General features: G+C 38.2%; 1 protein-coding gene across 3 annotated transcripts; it reads left to right on the forward strand.

Moving 5' to 3' along the window:
- The first annotated feature begins 413 nt into the window (after nucleotides 1-413).
- LOC148082338 (protein Dok-7-like) lies at nucleotides 414-26,583 on the forward strand. 3 transcript variants are annotated; one of them, XM_087789499.1, is made up of 13 exons: nucleotides 414-519; nucleotides 614-659; nucleotides 2,547-2,777; nucleotides 3,752-3,952; nucleotides 9,290-9,409; nucleotides 12,512-12,610; nucleotides 12,714-13,465; nucleotides 14,784-14,832; nucleotides 15,016-15,531; nucleotides 16,569-16,657; nucleotides 17,936-18,005; nucleotides 21,743-21,901; nucleotides 24,208-26,583. In XM_087789499.1, exons 1-13 carry the CDS (start codon nucleotides 466-468, stop codon nucleotides 24,342-24,344), a joined length of 2,523 nt encoding a protein of 840 aa, XP_087645625.1. In that variant the 5' UTR covers nucleotides 414-465; the 3' UTR covers nucleotides 24,345-26,583. The 3 variants fall into 3 exon arrangements, with proteins under 3 accessions (XP_087645625.1, XP_087645626.1, XP_087645627.1); XM_087789500.1 differs by lacking the exon at nucleotides 21,743-21,901; XM_087789501.1 differs by lacking the exon at nucleotides 15,016-15,531.
- Nucleotides 26,584-27,369: the final 786 nt, after the last annotated feature.

Below are 27,369 nucleotides of genomic sequence, written 5' to 3' on the forward strand. Positions count from 1 at the left end.
AATAAAAATGACTTACTTATGTATTGCTTTCGCAGCTGCGTGGAGATCTTTTGGCCGCTAGATGGCAACGTTCCTAATACACACTATGTAGGAATAAAGTTTTGCTCTTATTGTAAAATGCATTTTAACTGGCATGAAAAATAAAAGAATAATTTACTCAATATTAGGACTTTGATTTAAAATCTAAAAGTTTGTTACATGAGTTGATGAAAATTAAAAATAAAAAACAAATAAACACGTAAAGGCCGTCATGTTCTCACCAGTAACTTTAAATCGATGTAACAACAAAGAAACCACTCGTTTGTTGCTACTCTTTAAGGAATGTTTCTAAGGTTCAACAGGTGGTCGCGAGGCAGACCAGGTGACACACGTCCACACGCGCCCGCGCGCGCGCGCACGACCACCAGCAGCTATTTGGAAGTGTCACTCGCGCGCACGAGCAGCTGTCCGGAACCATGACTGAAGATGACGGATTCTGTGGTTGTGGAAGGATACGCTAGACTCAGAGATGGAAAAAAGGTCGATAAACTTCATTTTTAAAACCGCCTGCATGTGTTTTTCGTGGTGTTTAAACTTCTAGTGAGTTATTTAAAAAAGTGTGTTTGTTCTGCAGTGGAAAACAAGGTGGCTCGTCCTTCGCAAACCCTCGCCTGTAGCAGGTAAGAAGCTCCTGGAGAACAAACACCATGTTGAATTCATTTGACACGTTTAAGAGATTTTGTTAGAACTCATGGAACCTGTGTGACCTTAGCTTAGCCACAGAGAACACGCACATCTTTCAGTTCTACCGAGTTTTTATTATTTTAAAATGTTATTTTCGGCGCCTTATGATGGTTTAATCTATTTACTTCCGGGTACAAACCTGTAACTTTCTCACAATAATGAACATGTCGCTATTTTAAAATGTTACTATTCATGTCAATAACTGTTAATAATAAGTACAAGTAATTCAACTTTGTGTTAACATTAAGAAACATTTTATTTCCAATATATATATATTTTTAAATGCATTATTATTATTATTGTTAATTTTAATTAATAATAATATTAGTTATTAAAAGTTGAAACAAGACATGCATACATTTATTTAAATAAAACTATATGTACACTCACACCAGGGGCACATGGTGATAACATAACATAAAATAATAAAGACATACATATAGATATACATTCTCATCTGAAAAACAACTGAAAAAATCTACAGAAAAAAAAACAAGTTTCTGTAGAGATCCCTGAGTAAAACGTATTCCATTCCTATTCTAATTTTAATCAAATGAATATACTTTTTTAATTTACAAATATAATTTCAATATTTGGAGAATGCTCATCCTTTTTATCTTATAGTACACAGACGTGTTTTTTAATTTGAAATTTTAATATTTCGATTAATATAAACTTTTAAATCCTCCCAGTATTTTTTTTGTGATGAATTTATTTGTGTTAACTTTGACAGAATTTACATTCAGTTTTCATTTCAATTTATCGAGATATGTAAATATTAGTGGGATAAATGTTATGAATCATTTTTAAATTTACAATTATCTAATTGTATTCCAAGTAAAAAATATATATTTTTTAAGGAACCATTTTTCCCCAATGTATATCTTGAACTCACAATATGGCTTTAGCATCATATTAACCAACAACATTCAGTGAGAAGTCGGCCAAGGAAAGACTAGACAAGCTTGAGATGTCTGATCTTTGTTTATGTTCTTATTAAAAATAATTGCTGGATCCGATAAAACGGTTCCCCAACATGTTTTGCACCATGGACTGGTTTAAAGTTAGTATAATTTTTACGGCATGGCCATGACCTGCAAAAAACAAACGTTAAGTGAATAAAAATGCATCTCAATTGATGCTGTCTCGACTAATTTTCTCTAAATGACATTTTGTTTTAAATAAAACTCAGAGTAGAAAATCTATACAATACAACTTAAATTTTTCTCTTTGAGCCCAAACGCTATGGGGACCAGAACCGTTCCCTGGTCCTGTGGTTGGGGCATGAAAAGCATAAATACAAATGCACTCTATCACTATCTTTAAATATAATTTTACATGCTACAGTAATCCCTGGTGTGAGATGTTATTTGAAAACATAGGGGTGTTTTTTCCAGTTCCTAACCAAGAATTACGTTGTTTACTGTATTTACCAGTGGACTTGCTGCTGCAGGTCAACGTGAGCCGGTTCTCTTCCGTGCTTTGATACCCGTGTTGTCACAGCTGTCTCACATGCCTGCCTTATGTGTTAAGAGGTGTGTGTGCGTGACAAGGAGAGAAAAGACTCACTCTGGGACATACCATATAACCAATTTTAATGCATTATAAAGCGAAGGTGAAGGTTGCTATTACATAATATTGTCACTTTGCTTTGCACAAATAACATTTTATTCAGGTCATATTCATGCTCTTATTTAGATAGATATCCTCTCCGTGTTATTTTTAAATGTTTTAAAGGGCATTTCCATGTATTCGGCTGTAACACATACACAAGAAACATAAACATGAGATTGAGTTTCACACGCACTCTCTGACTCCCACAGACTGCCTGGTGTTGCAAGTGTTTAAGGACAAGTCTGACAAAGCTCAGGGGAACAAGGAGCGTGGCAGTGTCACCTTGGAGGAGATTTGTGGTCTGGAAACAGGACAGTGGTACGAGAGCGTGGCCTTCACGCTGACCATCCTCTGCCTGAATCAGGCGGCTCTGCTGGGCTTTGACAGCAGGGAGGCTCTGCAGGCCTGGGAGGTCCGTTTACGCTACAGTCTAGGAGAAGGTGAGCCCATATTTACGTCAGCAGATATCATCCTGAAATCACATGAAACGCACTCATGCGGTCGGAGCGACACGTATATAAAGGGATTATAAGGATTTATATTGTCCTCTGACGCATAGTGTGACATTTTTAGCATGATGTGACGGGAACTAGAAAAGACAGAAGTTAAAGATACAAACACAATTAGAGTAATGCAAGATTCCATTCTACTTTATTACATTGCCCACGAGCAAAGACATTTCACTTGATGCTAATTAAACATCATTTGAACGTAATAGATAGAGAGTGCTTCATTATCTCCCGTGAAGGTTCCTTCGGGAAATTACAATTCTAATTGCCGTACAGCAGCCGACATAAATAACAGCAATAAAAGTAATAACAAAGGATAAATAAATAAAGTAATGTGGGAAAAGGTTGTTTACTTTCTTACTATTTTCAATGACTTATGTAAGCGAGGAACAAATGGTCTCTATAAATAGTGGATGTTAGCACAGCTGCTGGCTGCGGTCCAGCTCAACGTTAAAGCTCAAACTAATGACAGTATTAAAAGACCCGTGGCTATTCCAATCTTTGAGCGCACACGTAGAGGTGCATGTGTGTTGGGAGGTGCTGCTGCGAGCCTGTCATCTGCAAGCTTGGGGTAAATGAATCTTTTATAACTTGACGGATGATGTGATGCCTGTGGAGGACATATTGGCAAGCTGCTCCATCACATGGCAAACAATCCAGTGAAGCATATTCAATCTCGTATTAAACACATTTTGGCTCATTTGTGACTGATTGATGTGTTCAAAATTGGTGGAAGATTTGAATTTTCATTGTTTGCACTATAAGCAAAACAGACCATTTTCTCAAATTGAAATTTAAGACAAAGATGTGTTATTTTAATACAGAACTTTCCACTGCAAAAACATCAATGCAAATGCCATTTTAAGATGCCTTGAGTCCCTCCTGTTAATTTTGTGCTTCTGCAGTTCACAGATTCAGTGTGGGCGTATTGCCCGGGACAAAGTTAGAAAGTGGACCTGCCACTCTTCATCTTTGCAACAACCTGTTAGCTCTAGCTCGGGACAACCCCACCACCATCATCGGCCATTGGAACCTTCCCGACCTGCGCCGATATGGACCTGTACCTAATGGATTTGTGTTTGAAGGAGGAACCAGATGTGGCTACTGTGAGTGCTTTGAAAATGTATATTTTTGTATGAATTTAGTATTTATCTTTTTGAAACTATACTCCAAATATATTGATTTATAATGAATAAATAATGAAGATATATATATATATATATATATATATGTGTGTTCTTTATTATTTTATTTCAAAGGGTTACAGTAAGAGTACAAAAATAAATGTAAACAACAAATTCATCATTCAATAGAGAATATCCTCAACACATCTGAAGAAGAGAGTGTCTGATGTAAACTGGGTCACATTCTTATAACGGCTCACTACGTCCTCTCGTCATGAGCTGTGATTTCCATACGTCTCGCTCACATTAAAGGACTGATTTGTGGCTCATTTGCAGCTTTTGTTCAACTGTGAAATTGCTCCTCCCAGTACCATGAGTTGCGTCCAGAGTCTAAGTCAGAGGATTATCGGATCACTCTGTTACAATTTGAAGTCGATAAAGATGTATAGAACACTATTTCCTTCTAAGTTTTTATTCGAAACCTGTCGTGTTTACTAGCTTATTATTTTGAACAGCCAATCAGGATGTCTTACCAAAGCTTATTATTAAGAGATATGATGATGATTGTCATGTTGTCAAAGGAGTTCTATTATTAACATGCGAGTGTGCTGTGGCAATATTGATGTGGTGTAAAAGGGGCAATAAGATCTGCAACAAATCATCCATGTGGGAACAGCAGCCAAAGAGGTGTTCCTGGGTCACTCGAGAAACATAATCTCTTCACCTTCTCATCGATGGACATTCCGGGAACATCTCACCCGGGGGGTGTCTAGGAAACATGTGTACAAGCTGTTCATAGCCACCTCTGCTCACTTCTTTGGTGGAGCATTTCTACTTTGGGCTGTGAGAGTCTGCAAACCAAAACTTCTTGTATCTCTCTGCAGACTTTGTAGTTTCATCCAATCCTTTGAAGCCTTCCACATAGACAGTCGTTCTTCTCTTCTCCAAAGAAAATGTTTTAAATCATCTTATATGTTGGGCAGAAGGTCAAGCAAAGTAAACTGCCTGTTCCTATGGTACTTGGTAACAATTTTGTGTATGATTTAAGGTAATATTCTTGTCTTTTCAATGCGGCTAAGTGGAAATAATTTATGAATATAATTTATCTGACAATCAGAACATATTTTGATCATTTTAATTAAGCCTTTTTGAAAAATGTTGGTAATAAAGGTCGCTTATACGTTTCTTACTTGGAAGTTTAATGTAAATTATGTTGGTGGTAAAACATAGCATTCAATGATATAAACATGCCTGAGGTGTTGTGTTACACATACACAGGTCATGCATTTCAGTTGCCTCGGCCTGAATTATATCATCTGGTCTCAGTCGTCTTGCATCATATCCTGCTGCACCATTGTTATTCTTTGCCTGACACGTTGAACTAACGGAATGCATGGAATAATCTGATTGTCGTACAATACTTTTCTAAGGAGTTAATCAAATTTTTTTTAAATTATAGAAACATTTTAGGAATGTATCCCTGTGTGTCTGAGATTGCTGGACTTGAAGGCCTTGTCTTGTTGTCATGCTTTCATACAGAAGCATCCTTTGAAAACAGATTTGTTGTCCCAGAAATTGACCTTTGAAACGTGAAAACAGCTTCTTGATGTCCTTTATGGTGCCACCATATTTCAATGGCTCATTTGATACTGGTTGTCTTACAGAGAGACTTTGTTGGGCTGGTTGCATTATATCTCTCAGGCTTGTAAGTACGTTTTAAATTTTAGACTCTCTTCGTATAGAATCTACAGTGGCTTAAATTTAACCTGGATCATGAAATTGTGATTTTTCTCCCAGTCCTATCTGACCTCATAGAGATACTTAATAGAGCTTTAAGTCTTCTGAAACATGTTATGTGTTTTCTAAGTCTGTTTCACCCACTTAGCTGACAAATATTACGATATTACTTGTTTTGATTACAAAAGTGTTGTTGTGTCTTGCCTATGATTGGTGTTTTATAAGTCATTTTTCATTTCGCATGGTCTCCTGTTGCTATGTGGGTGAGTTAATGAAATGATTCACTTAATTGTTCTTTAATTTAATTTAATTGAGTTGTTTGCAGAAAAATGTCAGCCAGTGTTATGACTCACCATTCCTTTGTGGTAGTCACAGTTTCACAAAACAACTATATTGAAGTTCCAGTTATGAACCAAAGGCGAGCCGTGAGTATTCTCTAGTGGCTTGTATTTGAGTGAAAATGACCTCAAATTCTCATCGTAACCGTAATGTTAAATACAAAAAAAAATACATATTTGTCCTTTAATCTTCTCCAAGATAAAATGCACATTTATGTGCCCATTTAGGGAAGAAAAAGCAATCCATTTATTATTTTCACAATCTTCAAAATGTATATCACTTTGAAAATCTTTTTTTTAACATACTGTATGCATAAAAAGCAACTTTGTTGTGTTTTTGAGAAAACATGATGTAATGTATTTTTTAAATTTCAGATAATAACTATTAACTATGACCTAGACTAAAGATATTTAGTGAAATTGTCTAGTGACAGCCTTGTCAGTTTCATGCCAGAATTGCAGATCCAATTTTCTTAATCGACCAAATGTTTCTGCCTCACAGACAGATGCCTCTTTATAGTAAAAAACAATCACTCTTGTCTGGTTTTATATTTTAACCATTAACTATGACCTTAACTAAAGATATTTGGTGAAATTGTCTTGTGATAGCTTCATCTTTTTCATGCCAGAATCGTGGATCCATTTTTCTTAATCGACCAAATGTTTCTACCTCACTGACATATGCCTCTTTAAAGTAAAAAGTAATTACTCTGCCTAGTTTACCGCATCAATTTATCAAATGAAAGCTGGTGATGACAAAAAATGTTTGTGTTGCTAAAAAAAAGATTCCTATGTATTTAGAAGCCAGCTGCTGTTTTCACAATGCACCTGATATTTAATCACCGGTTTTCAAGACTCAATCATCACAAAATTAAAAACAAAACTTGGTCATGAGGTCATATCCAACTATATAGTCTTGTATATGTATGGTGTAAGGTCTAGATTTGAGAGTTTTCTTCAAGAAAATGCTGTTTCAATAGGCTTTGCTTCTGACCCTTAACCATGTCGTCAAACAATCCTTGAGTGTTAGGAATGTAAGTGAAGTCAGGAGGTGATGGGTGGTCTCAGAAATGTGTGACCCACCTGCCGCCTTGTAAAACATCATTTGTTTAGTCAGGAAGAGGCTTTGGGGGGTGCATCACCTTAAGCTTTAAGAATCGTAGTAGGACAGATTGCAGGCTGGATTAATGTTTAAATCTTAAATACAAATAATGTTGTATGAAAGAATAGTTTAGAAATGTATTTTTTATTACTCGAACAGTGTCTGGTCCTAATACCGTCCATAAACATCAAGGAAAGACATTCGTCCGTGCCTTTACACTGTCTTTTAATACATAATAATATTCTACTTTCAATTTTATTTGAATCGTAGTTGTTGAACTCTCTGACCAACTGAAAATACTTTTGTAAACTCACAATTATTGGAGTCAAGATTGAAGATGATTTTGACGTTTCACAGTTGTTGCATCAAAATCCTGCCCTTAACTTTCTATAACCATAATGATGATCAGTCTATTAGCTGCTGAATGTGATGTCATAGCGAGACAGTGTCTTTGCAATAGGACAAACAAGAATTTGGGCTGTAAAGTTCCCCAAATTGCAAAGATTACAGTCACCAAGTCCCCAAGTGGGAATATGATTGATTTGGTACCTAAAGTTCAAATCTGCCTCGCTACAACTTTGGTGAACAGAAGAAGAAGGTGTGAAAGTCTTCGGCTGACTGAGAACAGAAGACTGGACGGTTTCTAGACGTGTGTCTGATAGGCAGAGATACACAATAACTGTGCAACAAAAATACTGTGTTGCTTTACTTAAGTGAAATATTTTAAGGGTAATTAGAACATTTACTGCACTACATTATTATCGGTATAACTATTGTATAGCTTGTGTTATATAAAGGTAAATGATTTCACATTAAGCTTTGAAACACCTTCAAAAGCTCATACCATAGATTACAGTTTGTTTATTTTTTATAATTAAATTAAACTTTACAAATAACCTTTACTTTACTTTACTTACAATGCATCTCTCTTAAAACCCTTTTTCTGTATGTGTTTATTTTATCCTTGATTTTGTGTTTTCACACATGTATTCGTAATACTGATTTAAACATTTGGGTTTTTCATTAAATTGTATGTATCAAGGAGAACATTATTGGGGTCAAAACGCATGGCAGGGAATTTAGTTGAAGTGTTTCTGTAAAATTGATTATCAATGTGTTTGTACACAGCTATTTTACTTTGTACTACTCTAATACTAAATTCTAGGGTTTCATTTATTTGTTGTTAGAGTAGATGTTCCTAGATTTCCTTTTTTATTTTACTCAAGTCACATTTTACAATACTTCCCTTCTGCTGAGTGTTTGGTTTTCTTGTGATCGGTAATGTAAGATAGAGGCATGTGCACCATGCTCTATAATTAGAATCGTTTGATGGTTGTTTAACCGATAAGTTGGCTGGACTTAACTGCTGAAGTCTACGGTCCTGAAACTGAGAGTCCCAAATTTCTTTCATTCTCTTCTTGTCCTTGATACACTTTTTCTCTCATGACTCCGTCCCACTTTCTTTCCAGGTGCACTCAATTGTCGGTCTAAAGCTTGGTCATTTTGGTTCTCACTCAGTTTACATAAATAAGCTTTGACCTCGGCCAGAGTTTCTACTGTCGAACCCAAATTTGTGATTCAAATAAAATAAAGGATAAGAGCAAAAGCTTAGGTAAGATAATCAAATAAAATATGTTCTGTAAGAGTGAAAGATAAAAGTGGACCAACTGCTGAGCAAATGTGCATAAGTCTGTTGTGATTGATTGAGAAAGAAATGCTCTAGAAGCTCATAAGAACATTACTATTCTGAAAATAAAAGCCTCAAAAACAGATGAATGAATATATCTATATAGATAATATTTTGCTAGTGATCCAAATTACCATCTGGATCCCTAAATCATTTGAGGAAATATCCCTGAATGGTTCACAGGAAGCTGTCATTGCACTCATGCTGTTGTCAAGTGTGTGTTTTGTTTAAGGCAGTTACATAACACTTCTGTCACATGCTGTCCAATCGGTCTCACTGCTATTAACAGTTTCAAAGAGGTATCAAATTATATTGCAAAAATACATGTATATAACAATATAGTTGTAACCTTGATATACAAAAAAAAAGTGATGACGATAAAAAATATTAAATACAGATCATTGATCATTGACTCTCTATCTACTTTTGACACTAATGAAATGTTTGTTGCACAGGGGCCGGTGTGTTTCTGCTCACATCTGCTGAGAGCGAACATATCAGTTTTCTGTTCGACTGCATCGTCAGAGGCATCTCCCCCACAAGAGGCCCCTTTGGACTGCGGCCAGTATTGCCAGGTCAGTATGCGATGTATTCGAAACACTTTACAAAAGATCAGCAGCTTAATAATTAAACTTGCTCTGTTTGTGGAAGATGTTATGGATGAAATAAATACATGTGCTGTTGCTGGTCAACATAGTCCACTTTGATGTGTGGAGCACAAAGGTGAAACACTTCCTGGAACACATCCTTTTGGATAGTGAGTCAGATTCCTGACTTGAGTGGAAATGCTTTGATGCGACGGAATTGAGTGACAGCTGTTTTGTGTAGTAAGGCATCTTCACTTTGAGTTAGTCATCCCAATTCTTTCGTCATGTGCACATGGTGGATTTAAAGCAGGGGTCACCTTTAACATGAGTGGAATAATACATATTGTACTGCTGTGATAAAAGCACGGACATGGACAGAGGAAGACACAGGTCAGTAGAAACATTCAGATGTCTTTACTATACTGTATATAATACCAACATTATTGAATACCTAATTGAAATTCTGTACCAGATTCAGAGTCATTTCTCGGAAAGATTGTGATGCACGTGTCTATGCAATAACAATTAAAACAGCACAGTTATAAAAAAAGAGAAAACAACACACTTTCCATTCAGGGAAAATATTATTAAATAAAATGATAAAACACTGAAAATAAAGGAGAGTAAAAGCCCGTTGATGAACCCAGTTAAGGGTTAAAAGGCGACATCACACAAAAACCGGTCTGTAAAAATGTGTTTTTTAAAAAAGAGATTTAAAAGAAGTCACAAACTCAGCCAGTCTTATCTCCTTGGGCAAGTCGTTCCAAAGTCGAGGTGTCCTGATGGAGAAGGCTTTTGATTTTAGCCTCAACTTTGGACGTCTACACTGCATCTCCTTATGGTTTAATGCATTTGGCCTATTATGTGCATGTTGTGGCACCCATCACACTGATGCTGTGTCTGAGTAGGTAATGTGGCAACTGCAGATATTCTTAGTTGAACCAAATCTTTCTGCTCACAGGTTGAGCTCATACTCGTATTATTGTTGTACAATAAATAGCGATGGGGCTACCAGAGTGAGGGAGGAGGTCAAAGTCACAGTTCACATACGCAGGGCAGCCAAAGCCTTCTAATCACTCCATGCATGCATGTAACCTCATCCATAGGAATCCACTTACACCAAGACCCCCCCACCAACACAGACATACACAGTTCGCTCATGGTTGTTGTCTGAGTGTCTGTCTGACTCACCTCAGCAGTTCATCTGCCTGCCTCTCTATTTTACTGTCTTTTTAGAAGCTGTTTTGATTAATTGCTGCAATGTTCCACCTCCTCCTTAAGTGTTCATTTGGAGTTTGGCTTTCTCATTTATGCATTATTAATGATATAAAAACTGTTCTTTTAAGACAATCCATCATGTTATGAAGATCATTGACAGCCACCTGCAACATTAATTCTTACACACACCACAATCATAAATAAATGAGGCTCTGAGCAGATTTTTCCGAAAGATTTTCCATCTGACTCTGATGCCGAAATGTCAGACTAAGTCTTGAAAACTTGTTTTGTCTCATTATCATAAATGATGTTTATGGAATACTAAAGACACACATATAGATCTGTTTTCATAATATAGAGTGACAGACTATTTTAATACGCCAGGATATGATTGAATGTAGAAGGCTTTTATATAAATCTATGCTACATTTGGTTTTACATATTTCACACCTATGTAAATAGTTAAATTTGCATTCTTATTTATGTTCAAGATCATATTTTTCATTTTTAATGTTGCACAAGTGTATCAAGTTATTGGTTGAACTCTGATTCTGATATCAAATTAACAGAGTTTATGCGAATACAACTGTCATCTGATGCATGATTTACAGAAATAGAGTATAGCAAACAATAAACATCTTCTCCACTATAATAACAATCAAAATGCCTCGATATGTGTGTATAAGTATCTGAAGTAAAACTTTGTAAGGTGAACAGAGAAGGTTTTGACTAAACTTTGTGATAATAGAAGCAAGGATTATAGTGGAGGTAAATGACAGCGTCCCCCGCACCAACGACATGAAACAGCTGATGACTTATGAAGCATGAAGAAAATTCCAGGACTTACCGTTACATCGTCTCTGACTTCTATCATGAAGGTTATGCAGTGGAGCTGAAGAGGTTGCATCAAGAGGGAAGCAAGAGGGATTCTCATTCCCTTTCATGGGTCATAACTCTCATTAAAGTATCGTCCAATGTTTCATTATCAAGTGAAAGGATAAATGACCAGCTCCCTCTGTTTCTGGCAGAGATGGAAACTGCTTGATTGAGCTTCCTTGACATATTTCTCTATGCTTCATACATTCTCCTGCTGCTTCTCTTGAGGGTTTAAATGATCTGCAGCATCTCATGGGAGCCTGTAACCAGGGACAAGTGTCTTATTTACAAATGTATTTGGTTTGGATTACATCCAGTTACTTTATCATGACCACTGGCCTCTTATCACCACCATAGCTGATAGAAGGAACACCATGAGAAAAGAAACAAGTCACATAATGTATACTGGCTCATAGTACTTCCAGTGCTGCTTTATGTCACCCCTTATACTATGCATGTTCTCCTTCAAGGACATGGAAAAGTACATGAATATTGCATGTTCCAGCAGCTGTTATAATTGGGATGTACATTTTTACATGTTGCACCTTTGAATGAGGTAAAACCCATGCACACAAGCAGGGATCAAAACAAGAACACTCGCATGGCTGAAACTGATGAGACCGTATACTACCGTATACTACTCTCCTAGTACATTACATGAGCCTCAATGAACTGGCAAGGAGACACACAGAAGTGAGTTTAAACAGAGGCGATGGTTAACGATTTTAATATATTGACAATATGTGGTATCAGCATTGTTTTTCAACATGTTTACACGGTACACTTAAAACCCAGATATTATTGTAAGTCACCTCAGGAATAAAGAAATATAAGATTAATTATCAGTTAATTATTAATAGTTTGGGTGTGAATTATATCCTTAATTGTTAATGTTGTGTTCTTTAAAAACTCCCCCAAAATGTTTTCTTAACTGCTGAGCCTCTAGCAGGTTGAGTTGTACTATTTATTGATTTGTGATCTGTCCCTCTCCTTTAGATCCAAATGCCAGTCAGACTAATTCGGAAGAGAGGTTGAACCATGAGACCCAGGAGTTAGAGAAGCGTCTGAGCATGCTGTCCCACAGGAGCAGCACAGGTAGTGTTTCTCCTCAAAATGGAAAATCCAAATACTGCATACTTCTGCTTGTTATACAATTGTTATTACATTAAATAGTTATTTTTGTATTTTTTCTTTACAGTGTCATCTGTGTATTGTCCTTCTCCTGGTGGAGATGATCATAGCATTTCTGGATCCTCTGACACCTCAGACACCAGCCAATCAGACGGCAGCATTGGCAGCAGGCTAGTCATCTGGAGTGAACCTTCCACCAACCAGGCTGATAATAGTGTTCCTGTGGGCATAAAAGGCACTTCTCAAACTGCTGAGAAGCTTTCTGTTAACCATGTGGGGGGGACCAGACCTAGCATCCAGGCACCGCGGCAGCTGCAAGAAATCGGCCGCCAGAGCTCATCGGATAGTGGTATTGCCACCGGCAGCCATTCTTCTTACACCGGAAGCTTCTCCTCGTATACTAGCAGTCTGGATATCACACCTGCTGAGGATTTTGGCTCTGTTTTTAGCCTGCCACCCCATTTGGTTCAAGACCTGAGCCCCTGTACCTGCCCAAGCATCCCAGGACATGAGTACCAGGTGCCAACATCACTGAGGTACCTGTACGACAGCCCCAGGAGTCTGGTGCAGGAGGGAGGAGGAGCATCCAGAGACATTGAGGACTCTCGGGACGCAGCCTCAACTGCAACAGAGACTCCCCAGAGTCCGACAGACAATATCTGGCAATCAGTGAGCGACCAGGTGCAGGGTCAGAGAAGGAGAGCCACGATATTGCCTGCTAGTGACAATCTGCATCCTGAAGCCCATTCTTCCGGTAGCTCCGTCTCATCCGTCTCCAAGACCATCATAACCATCTGCTCAGTGTGTGGTGGATTCAAGGTAAGAACTTTATCTTGACAATTACTGTTCATGTTAAATATTTTGTGGTTTAAAATGGCCCCATGTTTAAGAGTTTAAGCAGTTAAACTCTTTATTGTATTGTTTATCCATTTGAACAGAAAGAGAGAGTGAGAGGAATTGAGTGCATATTCACATCACAGCATGGCAGTCAGTTATACTGGCTTTTTATCAATAGATGAGTGTATCTGATAGAAGTGGCAATGGGACTGGACGGGACTATTCAAATATTCTGGCTTGTAGTGCACGAAACCAGACATGATTTAAATGAAACCTCTCGACTGAATGCTTTCAAAAGTCTGTATCTAACTCAAAGATGCATGGATGTATTTTTCTCCTTTAAAATGCGATTATAGTAAAAGTGAGTAAGATATAGATTTACCTAAAAGAAAGCAGTAGTACCTGCTTTTTGAGGCTAAATTTATCTTAACTATCTCTGCGCTTCACAAAAATATCACATTTTCCTTCAACATCAGTTTAACTTATTTGGACGTCCATAGTCTTCCTTATCTTATCTTAAAAATTGTCATAGTTATAGGTCACCATATCAACATGAACATCTATTTAGATTTTCACCAGCAGATCACATACAGTTTGACACATCTCTGACATGTATGTAAATAATATTAATTTAAAAGAAAAGTGATGAAGGTCGTGGGTCAGAAGGATGAATAGCTGGCTGAGATCACACTTGAAAGGCATCTGTGTTCTTGATATGATGATCATAAACTGCTGTAGTAATTAGCAAGCTTCTTCGTGATCCATCTTCATCCTCTCTGTCCCTTGCTGTTTACAATGTGGAGCAGTGATGTCACTGCAGTCCTTGTCCAAACAACTTACTGTCCCACGACCCATCTGTCTCACAACGCCGTCTGGGTGACAGCAGACTCACACCTTGTTGTGATATTTTCTTTTTCTCACCAGCTGGCTGTTGCTTACCATGGCACAGAATGTGTTGTTTATCCTCCAGCCTAAGCAGTTTGAAGAGAGTTTGACTAAGGACAAGAGTTCATTTGTGAATTAACTGAACTTAAAAGATGATTTGCGCCACTGAGTTCAATACAGCTTTCTGTCCGAATACACAAATATGAGAGTGAGTTACAAGATTGAAACCAACCAATAAGACAAAATGATCTTATCTATTTCCTTCTGCTGAGGAGTCTTCAAATTGAAAGGTATAAAATACAAGGAGTATCTGAGTAGTTCTTCAATTAAATCATGGTATTCCTCACTGGCTCAGAGGCACAACTATATCTGCAGTGTTTATCTAAGCCATCTCATATTCTGTGTCATTTTACAGGTAACACCTTTCATTCCTTCCAACAATCTGGCGGTGCCAGCCGTACCAGGTGAGTCTATAATTATGGAACAAAGCATGGATTTGTGTTTATGAGATGAACAAAGCACGGATTTGTGAGCATGACATGATGAACGTTTGATAGAGTGACACAGCAGAGTCAGGGCACCGACTCCAAAACGTCAGGGACATGAAAAAAGTATGTTGCCTCCGCAACATCATGTTTATAATCCAGCAGATCAAGGTGAAGACACTTGGCCAGGCAGAACACTCAAAGGGATCCAGGACAACGATGCTGTGATAAGATCCACGTCTGGCTCCACCAATGGGAAAATCAACAAGGAGAATCTACTGCACACGAAACTAGCCAGTCTGCTTGCTGATCTACTGATGTATCCGGGAGTAGATCGAGAGCCAGAAGTAAATATCGGGAAGCTCAACTTGTATGAGTCCATGAACCTGTCATCGACTAAACTCTGCACGCCAGTACCAGACGGCTTTAAAGACAAAAACCCAGTCCTTTATGAAAACTGTCTGAAATGTCTGGGAGCCCAGTGTCAGCCACTTCCCCGTGTCCTTCCAGCTCACATGCTCCGTAACAAAGTAATTTTCAAATCCCAAACCCATTTAACCAGCCAGCTTTATATCATAAACCAGCAGCAGGATGCTCATAAATGGGGCTCAGGCCTGCGAGCACATAACATGGACAATCATTGGGAACAGATGAATGATCAAGAAGAGACCAGGGAAGGTGAGTTCAACGGTTTCACTCTTGCTTCAAGTCGTCTTCTCCTTTCCACTGGACTCGTTTCCTACCTTTCAATTGTTAATAAAACTTTTTCCACCTGGTTTCCTCTTCTTACTTTCTGTCTTTACGGTTCTGCAAATTGTCAAATGAAACCAGCTTTGCCTTTTCTTTACATTTCTGTTCTTCTCTTTTCTTTATCTCCTTTTTACAAATCAAGGTTTTTAAGGATTAAATAAATAACAACACGTGTAAATATGTGGATGTAATATTTTTCAGTTAAGAAATCAATCAGAGTATCAAAACATTAATTGGGGCGGTACAATGCTTGGGCTGTTATTTAGAGGTTGCCTGATCAATTCCAGCACAAGATTTGTATGTCGCTGTGTCCTAAAGCAAGACACTTATTTCTGATTGGTCCTAATAGTGGAGCTTGTTCTGCGTTGCGGCCTACTACCATCAGTGAGTGTGCAAAAGGTTAACCATTTATTAATGTGCTTGCATCATTTGGATACATGTATGATAGTGACCCCATGTTGTGGTCAGGTGACCTTTTTGTGTTTAAATCACTTAATAACACACATGACTTATACAGTATCATTAGTTTTCTCTGACAATATGCACTCATGCATACATGGAATCCAGTCAAATTAAACATAGAGTAATCTTTTTATGCAGCTAATTATATTCAGGATCAAACGTACATTAGTTACTATGTTTTCTGCAGCTCTAAAGAAAAGAACATTTGAAAACAATTTACCCTAACAGTTAAAAAACAACCAAACCTTTACCTTGAACTGCCTCAGAGACACCCAGGGATTGAAAGTATAATATCAAACATTCTTGTGAATCTTTCTTTCTCTCTTGCCTGCAGAGTGTGCTGTATCTATGATGGATGATTTAATAAACTCAAGTTGTACTAACGGGTGACGAATACCTCTTTGTACAACTTTTGGCAACCGTTCCTGTTGAAGCGTCTTGATCATAAATTAGAAATTTAAAGCTGTTATACTGTTTTCACACCACTTTCTCCATCTCTCCAGACAAAAGGCTTTGTATCAAAGAAGAACGGCGTCGGGCTGATCCTGCTTACGAGATCATGGAGAGTCGGACGTCAGAGAGAAACTCTGAGGTAGAAGATACGAATCCTTCTAAACAGCTTCATCTCATCTTCACTGGCACATTCTGGCTGCTACATCAGTAAATATTACAACATATTATATAATAGCTTATTTGTAAACAATTTACACAAGTTTCTCTATTTTTTTCAAGTTATAATCATGTTGTGGATTGTAGACTTTAAGGATCAGTTTTAAGCATGATTGCTTAAACCTTGACATCAATTTTAAAGGTTTCAACACGAGTTTTGCAGTTAATTCATGGTGGTGTGAAATCCAATTTTGTAAAATGATATTTTTGAGTTATGTAAATTCAATGGAAAAGCAAATTTAATTCTGTTCTTGCCCTATGACACATCTTCAGTGATGTAACTGGAGGGCAATTGGACGATTTGTTTCTTACTTCATCAAACACCCTCATCATCTAGGCCGCCCAGTAGGCGTGATCAAATCCCGACTTGCCTTGTGGCAGCAATAATCCATAGATCACCCATATCTATCCACAGCCACCCTGGAGCTACTACTGCTGTGGCTGAGCAGACCTAATGGTCATCCTCTTCAAGGGCCTCAATGCTTAGCCAGCTGTGGGTTTCCATATTAACAAGCTAGAAGTTTTCCCTTTTCCTCAAGATTGTGGTAGTTAACTTATCTACGTGCATCTGGCCTCACTCCCTATTTTCATTTAAACATATTATTGTTTAAATACATCAATAATAGAGGCAGTAATCAAATGTTTTCATAGTCTAATTTATCTTTGTATGAGTAGCTGAAATCTGTTCACTTATTGAAGCTTTGTCATTGTGTTGAAGAATTTAGTTTGAGCAGCTTTGATCACCAGATACACAACTGGTAGTAGCTTGCTATGTTCACACATTTATGGCATCACTTTCATTCAGCAAATGAATTTGTGTTAAATACGATGCAATTATGATGCCCTTCCATGAAATTCATACTTTCCTTGCTATAAAAAACGGCTAAATCTATTTTGCCTGATCATCTGTGAATTCTTCTCTCCGTGTCAATTGCCCCTAAACTATTAGAGATTTACATTGCTAAGTAAGATATAATTAATAAATAATGCTGTTTTTGAAGCATAATCTGTTGGATTTGAAATGGTGTTTCTGGCTCCCTCTAGTGTCGAGAAAGTGTTACTGTTGAAGATCATCTTTAAAATGTCTTTCCTTTTTTTTTCTCTTTTTATTGGTTATGTCATATGCTGTGGGCCTTAAAGTTAAATGCACAATTCATTGTGTGTGTGTTTGTGTTTAATCATGTTTGCATGTGTTTTTCAGCGAGAAGAAAAAAGCAAATATGAACTGATGGGCATCTGTGGACAGCAAAGGTTTTCCCAAGATACAGAGGGTGAGTGTGTGTACATACATGCAACATTCAAGCCTGATTGGTGCTACCATTCATTACACCACACACTTTACAGTGTGTTAGTGCATTTTTTTAAGTGCATGCTTTCTTGTGGGCTTCTGAAGACATCATTCAATATATCAGATCTAAAACCAACCAATAAGGATTAACAACAAGTCCCAGAAACAAACAAGGACATTCTGTATAAAATGAGGCACAGGTAAAATAGACCTTAACCAGCAAAACTAGTTGTTTTCATACTGTATATTTTCAAAGACAGTCGATACTTGTACTATTATGGACCTACTCATGAACTCAAAGATTATGTATGAATCTAGCTCTGGTTGTCAAATTGTTCCTGGGGTAAATCCTTTAATTCCCTTCGACACAGTTGAACCATTCTCCTAATCTGTGACTGCAGTGATGTCTGACAGCACCTTGGAACCACTTTTTCACTTTGATACCAAAATTGTTGAAGTAAAGTATATTCAAATATTACTCTTAACCTTTTTACTGTGTCTTTCCAAGCAAATGGGACACACATTATATTTCTGACTACAGACATTTAGGGGCTCACTAAATATGACACACTATTTAGATCTAGATTGAATGAGGGGCTGGACCATCATTTCTATGATGTGGACACGCCTTTTTAAATGAGATGTATGGCCGGGTTCAGAAGAAACAAGTGTCAGGAACTGTCAAAAATAGCACAACACAACTGTTGGACCTTTTGCTCATGTCAGAAAATGTTGCTAACCTCGATTTGATGTCATGTTTTTTTTAGTTTAAGCCTGAGCTTATATTGGATAAACCAAAAACAATGTTAAGTTATTTTATTTTAAAATTCATTCCTCAGCACCATATACTCCATCATCATATACTGTATAGTAGCAATATTTTTTACCAATTTAATTTGTTTAAGTTTAATTCATTTTGACCCCCCAAACAAAACTTTTGAACACTGAGGCAAAGTTGTTGTTTTTTATTGTTTTGAGAATAACTAAGACATGCATAACAAATACCTCATGTATGCTGTTATGGAGTGGTAGTTGTTATTATCCATGTTTATATATAATGAATGCTTTACTCAGTCTGCAAAGGAAGGGATGCAAATAATAGCTTAATTACTCACATTTTATGTTCTTCCCTTTCTTAACTATGGCTATACAGTATTGTGTTATTCAACTTACACACCGTCAATTACTCCAAGGGAACGAGGATTTGAAATAAAGATAAATTCCAATGACCTGAATTTCATTTTTAGCACCATCATTATAGTGTAATTGAGCTCTTGGTTACAACATTGCTTTTATAAAGGGTCTTCTTAACCCTTAACCTTAACCAAGAGAAACTAAATTCCAAACTTCGTACCTGTCGGCTCATGTCACAGGTCCAGCCTCTGTACCTAGGAAGACTTCCTGATTTAAATCCTCTGTATACAATGTCCTTCATAAAAAATCATTTGTGTGACGGGTTGTCTTCCCTAATGGGAGGTGAAATGACATTTATCAGGGGACATTTGGCTACTTGAACATCCCACAGCTAGTTATTCGCCCTCAGTTCAATGCTCACCCGCTCTCTTAAGTCCCTGCATCTGTCAGAACGCTGCACAAAAGCCGTCTGTCATATTCACCTACCTGCACACCAACACCCACACATGTTGGCTGTCACGCTCCTCATCGCATTGCCTGACCAAGCAGCTAATTTTTTGAGACGTGCAGGCAGCGGACTTAGCTGTGCTGTGCTTGTTGCAGATCGCTTGCAATGCTCTCACTCAGTTTGTTGAATGCTATGTTTTTTACTTTTTTTTTCTTATGTGCAGCTCACTCTGTGGTGTCCCTGCTCTCTGTTTTGGTTGACTATACAACTACTGTTAATGTCAACCCAGGCACTGACTTCTCAGGATTAAAACATATGGAAAGAACATCTCCTACTCAAAATAACTAATTAAAATGTAGGATTACTTCATTTATGTCTGCAGTTTTATACATATGTGGGTTGTTCAATCCTTTATCAAGCACATCTACAACGGACCATGGGTTGGATGAATAGCAGTTTTTCTTCTGAACATATCTTACCTAATGCGTCCCAGTTTCCTCACCGTTTATTTTCACTTAACAGGGAGGTTCGAGAGATTGACACGACTCAAATCCTGAGGGTGGTTTTACCATTGGATGTTTGTTCTTTCTCTCAAACCAGTTGAAAATGCTTTCGAAGCTACCTTAGCGACCCCAGGTCTCGCTGTGGGGGACAGCGGCTGCCGCAATAGCAGCCACTGCAAAGGTCCTTTCAACAAGACCTTGGCCCGTGGATGTCTTCTTCAGAGGGTTTCAGACCTGTAGAACGTGGCCGAAGGCTGAGTCATCGGTGCCACAATGGACCACTTTCTTGTTGTGGTATGCATTTCTGTGGCGATTTAACGAGGGTCAGTGCCAAGTGACTTCTCTGGAAATAAATATTTTCTTGTATTCATCTGTAATATGGAGTCCCTGCTCCTCAGCTGTAGGGCTGAGTATTGAACTTCGGTGCTTCTGTGTCACCAAACAAAATGCTTCGGAAGTAATTAGTATCAAAACATGCTTCACCTTTTCATGACTTTTCAAGTTTTCAGATGGGAATCATTGTCAACTCATAATTGACAAAGGCAGTAAAAAAACAAAGCGATTTTTATTACTTGCTAAAGTTTGTGCTTTTTTTGAACAGGAAAGTATTTGCTATTAAATATTTTTTGTAAGAAAACAGCTCAGAGTGGATATTTAGTAAAGCTGAATATTTTACTTGCTAGAATTGATCCGATAAAATTGGCATCGAAAAAAAAGGATTGTTTAGGAACCGTTATCAAGTTATCAACCATTTTCAATGGATACCCAGCCCTACTCAGCTTTGCACAGTATCTATACAGTCAGAGAAACCTGAAAAAAACCGACACCACCACAGGTCTGTTTAATGGTTACTTGCTGTATTTGGTTGTTTTAAATCCTTAATGATAAAACAGTTGTCGAGGGTCTGTTTGTAGGAAGTTTATCGTAATGTTATTTCTGTCCTTACTGACTAAGAAGCAGATTGCACACACTTACTGGGATCTTAATCTGTCCATAAGCCACTTCTTGTGTTTCAACTTATGCTTCAGTAATTTCCTTGTGTGGTTTTCAGGGAGAATTGTTGTGGTGATTGTACAGAATAACTTCTTCTGCAGCTGAGCGCAGAGAGGATACACTCTTGGTCTCATCTTCTTGCAGCAGGCAAACACAGACACACCTTGTGCCTTTGAGTTTATTTCAACTGTGAAGCCCTTTGTTTGTAGAACATCACTTCTCTCCTCCTCCATCACAGAGTTGACCAACAGTGATTCTCTGAATCCTGCCGAAGTGCCAACCAAGAGCACTCTCACATCCCTCCATCAAGAGAAAATCTCTGATGGGTTGCATAAACAGGGGAGTAAAATGAACACATGGCTCATATCAACCTCTTAAATCTGACACCTGTGATAGAAACACACAATAATAGACAGGGTGGTGTTACAGAGAAAGGCATCAGCATAGTGAGGGTGAACCCTATTTTCTCTCAAGCGAGAGACCCCCAGTGGTGCATGATTGCACATATGGTTTGGGAGTGTGTCGCCCGTTCTCAAAGTGAGCGCAGACATTAACACGAACAATGACAGCACGGCCACTAACAGAAGCAGACTAACTGGTTGCATCCCTGACTGAGTCTCGTCACTGTTCTTGCATCGACAGGAGCAGTGTTCGTATTTCCCCTCGAGGTGCCACCACCTGAACGTGATGTTGTGACTTATGTTAATATTCCCGTTAGTCCAACATCCAAGAAGCAGCTCAACTACATGGAGCTGAAGCTGCTGGAACCAGGCAGCCGGGGGACAGTCGCACCTTTGCTGAGTAAGAATGCAATAGAACTAACTCAGTCCACCCCAGAACTATTCACAGTTCACTGACACTGCAGGCAAAAACAAAAATGGTGGTTTTTAAAGGATGTTGTTAGTTTTTTCATTATTGTTTTATAGACACATACACAAAATGTTTTCTCAAAAGGTCTTACAGATTTGACGTTATTATTATTAATTTTCACTTATGTGAATGATGACTATGAACTCTGAAGATATAGTTTTGTTTTATATGATATTATGAGCTGACTGATTCAATCAAAATCAGTATTCTGTGTAATACACCTTCATATTCAAGTCCATTTTTAAATGGCCTCGATAAAAAGTTCCCGAATACCTGCATTTTTCTTGCACTCTTGGGAGAGAAAGAAGATGGTTTTATAACATGTTCATTCAACAAGTTAAGAGATGAACAGTCATTGCTCACTTTCACCACCTTTCACCTTGTAACCCTTGAAGTGAATTTATTTTATTACCTATTAATTACGTCTCTCTTACGTTAACCCTTCCAACACACTTAATTCCACTTTCCGTAATGCACATTTCCATGCATTTTCTACCTCTATCATGTGACCTTCCAGACATGTGCAGCAGTTAAATATATCGCGAGAGGTCAATAGCTAGTGTCAGCAATACGTGCAGCCTCATCAATCTGGCAGCTGAGGTCACTGACGAAGGGGTCAGAGGTCGTGCCAATCACAGGTGTGACGTCAGCGCCTCTGATGAGTTTCTCTTTGGTGACCACTCGTGTGTGCTCTGGAGCACGCTCAGGTTGTCCAATGACAAGCTTTTGTTGCCTTGGATGGTTGTGACAAGTCATTGACTGAAGCTACACAGCCGGTTGAGAGCAGAGCGATGCTAATGTGGGAGGCAGAGCTCGACTCTTCTGCACATGAGGGGAACTTCATGAGAGGCATTTGCATATTCAGCCATGTGTAGCCGTGCTCTCTCGAGCTCATGTCGGCAGCAAGGGCCTCCACCGCAGACTGACCTCTTATGAAGATAAAAAAGGCCAATTTAGTGAAGACGTCAGGAACGTGAAGCGACTTTTTAGTTTGTCTGCAAGGCAGCCAACAGCATTGAAAATCTTCATGGACAACAATCCTCCTCATGCATAAACAAAGTCCTCTAAAGGAGCAACACAGATGACATCAAATAAACACAGAATGACTGATTGATATTTTGGAAAATATTTAATACTCATTCATTATTATTCATTATATCCTCCTTCAAAGTTTCAGAAATACATGTGTAATCTCTCATTTTTTGTTTTTGTTTAAACAACTCAATCTTTAATGTTTCTTCTATTTTAACATTAAACATGCTCTTTTGTTTAACATGGATGGATAAACAGATGAAAAAAGATATTTTTCTCAATGTACTGCTTTGACTTGACAGAACCTTTGTTCTGTCGAAAAGGAGTATCAAACTTGAAGTCCCTCCGTGTCATTGGCGTAGTGCTCGCTGAATCAAAATACAAAAATGGGAAACAATCATTTAAATGTATATTAAAGCAACAAAATGTAACATTTTGACATCATTGTTTTTTTTAATTGTTTCTGAAAGAATCTGTTTAATGTTTAAGTCATGACTAATGTAGTCAAACTCTCGAGCCACCCCACAGGTGCAAACTCTATACTGTATTTGGCAACTCTGCAACGGACAATAACCAGACAGTGTTGTTCTCACAAAACCATATTTTCAATCTTTTCTATTACTGCTTTAATATTAATTTATAACTCAAAAATGACCTTACTGATCCCATGACTCACACAAAGGAACAGTCATCCTGCTTAAATGAGTGATGTTGTTGATTTGTTAGTAACAATTAAATTGATTGACAAAAGATGAGCACAGACTCATGACGGCACAAACAACGATAGCTGCTTCATTTACATCAATAAACTTGTAATTGAATTGGAGCAGCAGGGAAAAGGAAATTGATATTACACTTTCTTGTCTTCCTACTTACCTCAAATTAACCTTTTCAGTTCATCTCGACACTGTCGCTTTTGTTTTTGTTAAGTGATAATGATCATCATCTGTTCGACCCATCAGGGATTTCATGCACAGAATGATTTGTTTTCTTATGTAGTTACTGTGAACGTCAATCCCCAGTGACATGTGTTTTGCAAAAACAATTAGTGAACTTGTGTTTGAAAATGATCTACTGTGTCACATCATGTATTTGATCTAAGAGTAGTTTGCAGTGCAGTCTATGTGTTAGCGTAGCACATGAAGAAGCAGCACCAGCCTCACGGTGACGTGTTGAAATGTTTAAAAGTTCTCTGTGTTCAACAGGAAAGAGCTGCACTAAGTACGCTCAGATCGACATCACCGCCACCGAGACGGCTCACAAAGTGGGGACGCAGCACGCTCTGGGCCGGCAGGAAGGCCTGCACACTCTGGATCTGCGACGCCGGACGACACAACACTGACGGTGACACGTTGACCGAGCTCATGGGAAGAACCGGACGAGCAGAAAAAGCGGATCTCGGAGCGTCGCTGACGTCACCTTCATCACTGTGCTGGGATACAGATGTCATCGTGAGGCGACGCGACGATGTGGCCTCCTCGGAAAGTGTTTTAGCACTGGATGACTTTTTGGCATCTCATTAAATGGCATCACATCAGCGCGGCGGCCCGAGGCTGCGACGCGGAGACGTGCCAGCCGGCGCCGAGTCAGCAGCTCTGATAAGTTCACCAATCATGTTATTTTTGTCTCTTGCCGCTTTCACTCTCTACTCAAGGTTTTGCTCATATGTGAAAATGCTTCCCTGAAATTCCTCATCACATGACCGTGATCTTACACTGAGCATGTGCCAACTTTCTATCCTCCGTGTCTGAGTCACTTTCATCTTTCTTCCCCTCTTCCAAACCATTAATGATCCATCGTTCAGAACTTACTTTTGGTATTTTCGGCTTCTAAAGATAACTTTGACTTGTAAGAGAAGATGAGTCAAATGTTGTTGAAGAATAGAGCAAAAGAAGGAGCTTTTCCATCCCAGTGTTTTCGACAGATGTTGCAGGAAACTAACCTCAATGACAAAAAAATCTGTCATTTCTGGTCTATAGAGCTCACCTGAATATAAGCCTTTCTAACTAAATTTAAAAAAAGAAAAAAAAACAAATTGACAACTGTCAATAAGATGAAAGTTTATATTTAATGTTTTATTACCCGGCTGGATAAATAAGTAGATTCATCTGATTTCATTTGCTCAAATTGCTTTTGTCGACTTTTTGCCTTATGTTTGGTCTTTACGCTGCCGTCTCCAGCACCTCTCAAGTTTAAGTGCAGAATCTCTATTTGCTTTTTCAACAGCCAGATTTTTCACCGTTAACCTAAAAGCTGCATCACATGTATTTGTGTGTGAAGCAAGATCAAACTATCGTTCTTTTATTCTAGTTTAATAGCAGTTGATCTTGCACCTCCTGGACACCACTAACCCTTAAATATCCATAAATTGGAGCAGCATAGGTCAAAGCGTTCAAAATAGTGGTCCCTCATAGCCTGGAAATTACATTTTTATATATATATATTTTTTTCTTACAGCTTCGTAGAATTCACTTCTTTCTAAAAGTTGGTAAGTCAGCTGTCCAGAATATTCCAGTTCTTTCTTTTCTCAATTTCAACGTATACTGTATTTGTCGAACAAATGATGATTTTGTTTAGTCCAAATTCATTTTCAATTTTTGATAAAAAATCAAAATATATTGAGACAAACAAAAGCAGTATAATCCTGAAAAGCGTCGACATCTGTCAACATAACAATAATCCAGCTGGTTGGTTGAACTCCTAACTTTTAATGAAGATATTGTAAAAACGGTTTCATGAATTCATAGTTTAACTTTCAACCAAACAACGACTTCACCAAAAAACAATCTTAATGACAAAATGAGCTCATGTTTACATATATTCGCGGCGAGCAGGGTTTCAAACAAACAACCATTTGAAAGCTGAACTCTCTCCACCTGTACAGCAGCCCTGATATTTCACGATCTACTTCAATCCTCACTCTCTTTCACCGATGACACGACTGTTTAACATCGTACTTCTGCTTTGACGCTGCAAGGTTTGCGTCTATTTTTATATATTCATAATCAAATGTGTTTTTGACACTTCAGTCCGATATGAAATCATTCCTTTTTTAATTATGATATGAATGACAGCTCTCATTCGTGTTCGGTTGAGCTCTATTCTTGTCTTGTCTTCAGGCTTGTGTGTGTTTGTGTAGTGATAGAGACACAGTGAACCAGACTCATCTCTAAGTAGCCTTGTCTAGATAACAACCCTGTTATTCACAGGTACTTACCACTGCAAAAATGCTTCTCTTGCAAGCTTCATCCGAGCAGTGCTATGAGCCCCAATAATCCGCTTCCTTTGAATCAAGATCATGTTCGTCCTCTGCTGGAGAAACAAGTTTATTTTGAAAAGTTTTTCAGTAAAATATACAAGTGAGGACAGGAATGTGTTCAAAGAGAGAAGAAAGTGTGTGTGTGTCCCTCTGCCATTTCTTTTCTTGTTTCAACATTTGTGCAGTAAATTATTGATTTATTTAGCGACACAACTGTTTTGCTGTGAGTTTTTGTTCATGTAAGAAAATGTAGGACTTTTTCCATTTGACTGAGCCTCGTGTCTGCAGCACAGCATCATGTTTGTTCTCATTCCATAGTTTTGCTTCATATTCACACATACTGAAGGAGACATTTGCATTTGGATACTATGGTGTAAATACATCCAATAAACAGAAAAATGCTTTTATCTTGTCGACTATTTGTTGAGTGTCCTGTATCTTGACTTTTCTGGGAGTCCATTAGTAAACCAGGTACAGCAGAGAATTACAGTTGAGGCCAAAATGATGAGCCCCCCCTTTTGAAATTAGACAGAACTCTTATCACAACAAGTGTTGACCTCAAACAAAGTATGACCAGAATATATTTTTTTATAGACTAAATTGAAACAAGAAAGGGCAAACATGAGACGACCAAAATGATTAGCCCTCTTATCTGAGCAACAACTGACCACAACTTCTTAGAGTAGATCTTTACTAGGTTGGCACAGATCTACTGAGGGATCTGACCCATTCTTCAGTTTCAAATGGTTCCATCTGTTCCAAATTGCGTGGTTTCCGAGCACGGACTTTCACCTTTAGCCTCCGCCACAGATTCTTAGAAGGATTGAGGTCTGGGCTCAATGCGGGCCACTCCAGGACCTTTGTTTTGGTATCCTTAAGAAACTTTTGGACTCATTTCGATGTTTTTTGGGTCATTTTCTTGATGGAAGACTCAGAGACGACCTATAGACTACGAGCAGATTTCTGTATTTTATTTCATCTTGTTTCATGATGCAATGCACCCGAACAAGACTCCCTGTGCCCGAGGCTACAAAACAACCCCACAGCCAGATGCTCCCACCACCATGTTTAACTGTGGAAACCGTCTTCTTTGGAATGAAGGCTTCTC

The sequence above is a fragment of the Callionymus lyra genome, chromosome 4 (genome assembly GCF_982586985.1).
Source record: "Callionymus lyra chromosome 4, fCalLyr1.hap1.1, whole genome shotgun sequence".
Taxonomy (NCBI): domain Eukaryota; kingdom Metazoa; phylum Chordata; class Actinopteri; order Syngnathiformes; family Callionymidae; genus Callionymus; species Callionymus lyra.